The 1,746-nt window shown below is 35.0% G+C and overlaps 1 protein-coding gene across 1 annotated transcript; it reads right to left on the bottom strand.

Annotated features, from left to right (window-relative positions):
- Positions 1-382: 382 nt before the first annotated feature.
- JH06_5336 (hypothetical protein) lies at positions 383-1,647 on the bottom strand (the record flags this gene model as incomplete). The annotated part of the gene is made up of 7 exons (XM_014669330.1): positions 383-432; positions 464-538; positions 568-636; positions 665-778; positions 808-879; positions 909-1,342; positions 1,373-1,647. The coding sequence occupies 7 exons, from the start codon at positions 1,645-1,647 to the stop codon at positions 383-385; spliced, it is 1,089 nt and encodes a 362-aa protein (XP_014524816.1).
- Between the last annotated feature and the right edge of the window lie 99 nt (positions 1,648-1,746).

Below are 1,746 nucleotides of genomic sequence, written 5' to 3' on the forward strand. Positions count from 1 at the left end.
TTAGGTCAGACTGTCGGCAAATTGATTTGAAATGGTTAGCTGAGGTTTCCATTTTGATGACAATAGTCCATTTGAATTGGTCAGTTCTTACCAACATTTTTGACTCTTTGTAGTTCGTAGGGTTAGTTACCCATATTTTGATGATTCTTCCTCAATCTTTTTTACGTAACATATGTCTATTACCTACTGCTTTGCTTATTGTGAAGAATACCACATTAGAAATAGGCAGTTTTGGATAGATCAAATAGCTGGACACCAATATGATGCATTCTTTTGTTGACATTTAGTAATGAAGTTATCATCATCTTACGCAGAACAAACGGAATTATTTCTTGGTTAGTAACAATATTGCACTCAGTGTGTGAACTAACAAATAAATGGACTAGACATAAGAACTTCGACTTCGAATAAACGATTCAAGAGCTGTAGCATCTACATCTGAATCAACAATCTAATTATAGACTGTTCACTTTAAGAGTGTGAGTATAGCGGAATTGATAAGAATTGGATACTTCAATAGGGAGAGGGGACCTCACATCTACTGTTTGATAACTCCAAATGTGTTACTGTCTAAGATAACATAACCCATATTCTCAAACACAGAACCATCAATTCTTAGTGTTAAAGATGGTAGATCTGATAATTAGAACTTGAATATACATACCCCTCATGATAAGAGTATTATTATAGTAATAAGGAATAACATTAGTTGTCTTTGTCGAAGTCGAACCAACCATACAAGTGTACCCTAATCGTAATACTGTCAATTTAGGAAGATCTGATAGTTCAATTCGCATTATCACTTACTCTCGAATACAACATATTCTGCATTCTGGAAAGCATTTCTTCCTAGATCAATAGTCTCCAGTGATGGCAAGTCTACAATTCATCTGTCCTATCACTCTTACCTCTGAATACTGCATTTCGAGTACGTACAAAACAACCATAGTCATAAAACCCCATTACAATAGATTTCAGTTGAGGTAACTGAGCCAATTCAAACCAATTGTATCGATAACACGAATTACCTCTTATATACAAGCTTTTCAGACGTGGACAATTCACAATCTTGAATGAACTGCCCTCCAATAATGATTGCATACCAGGATAAACAAAAGTGTAATACCCAATATTCACTGATTCAAGCCAATTGAGTCCAACTATAGTGAGCATAGGTACATAGTTGAAGCAGTTATCACCAATCACAACACTTCTAAGAAACTTGAATGAACTCAAATCAACAACGTTATTGGTCCTCACAGAACATGCACCGTTTACTACAGTTAGTGCAGTTACATACCAAGGAATACTAAAATAGGTATTCCAATCCCTTACTGTGTATCTAGTCATCAATCAACACTCAATTCCTCACGAATGACTCATTGAACTCAGACTATTCTCACCAATAATCACTTCATTCAACAACTCAGGTCGCGATTCCGTGATATTCACAATCTCATTTAGAGAGTTCTTTCCAATCACCAATGACTTCAAATGAACAAATCGACTTAAATCCAAAGAAGTGAAATTGACTTCATTACAACAATTGTCAGCAATTATCAACTTGCTTATATTAACTGGAGCATTCAATACACTTGTCATGCTATTTGCTTCATAAATCCATTCAACATCAACAGTGTTACTCATTTCAATCTTGTTCTTCAATTGTTCAGCTAATTGCATATCCATTTCACTTCCACTTGTTGTCAATCTCACAACAGAACTCAATGTGTTATTACCAATCTC

Source organism: Blastocystis sp. subtype 4 (assembly GCF_000743755.1).
Source record: "Blastocystis sp. subtype 4 strain WR1 chromosome Unknown seqid_0666, whole genome shotgun sequence".
In the NCBI taxonomy this organism is placed as follows: domain Eukaryota; class Bigyra; order Opalinata; family Blastocystidae; genus Blastocystis; species Blastocystis sp. subtype 4.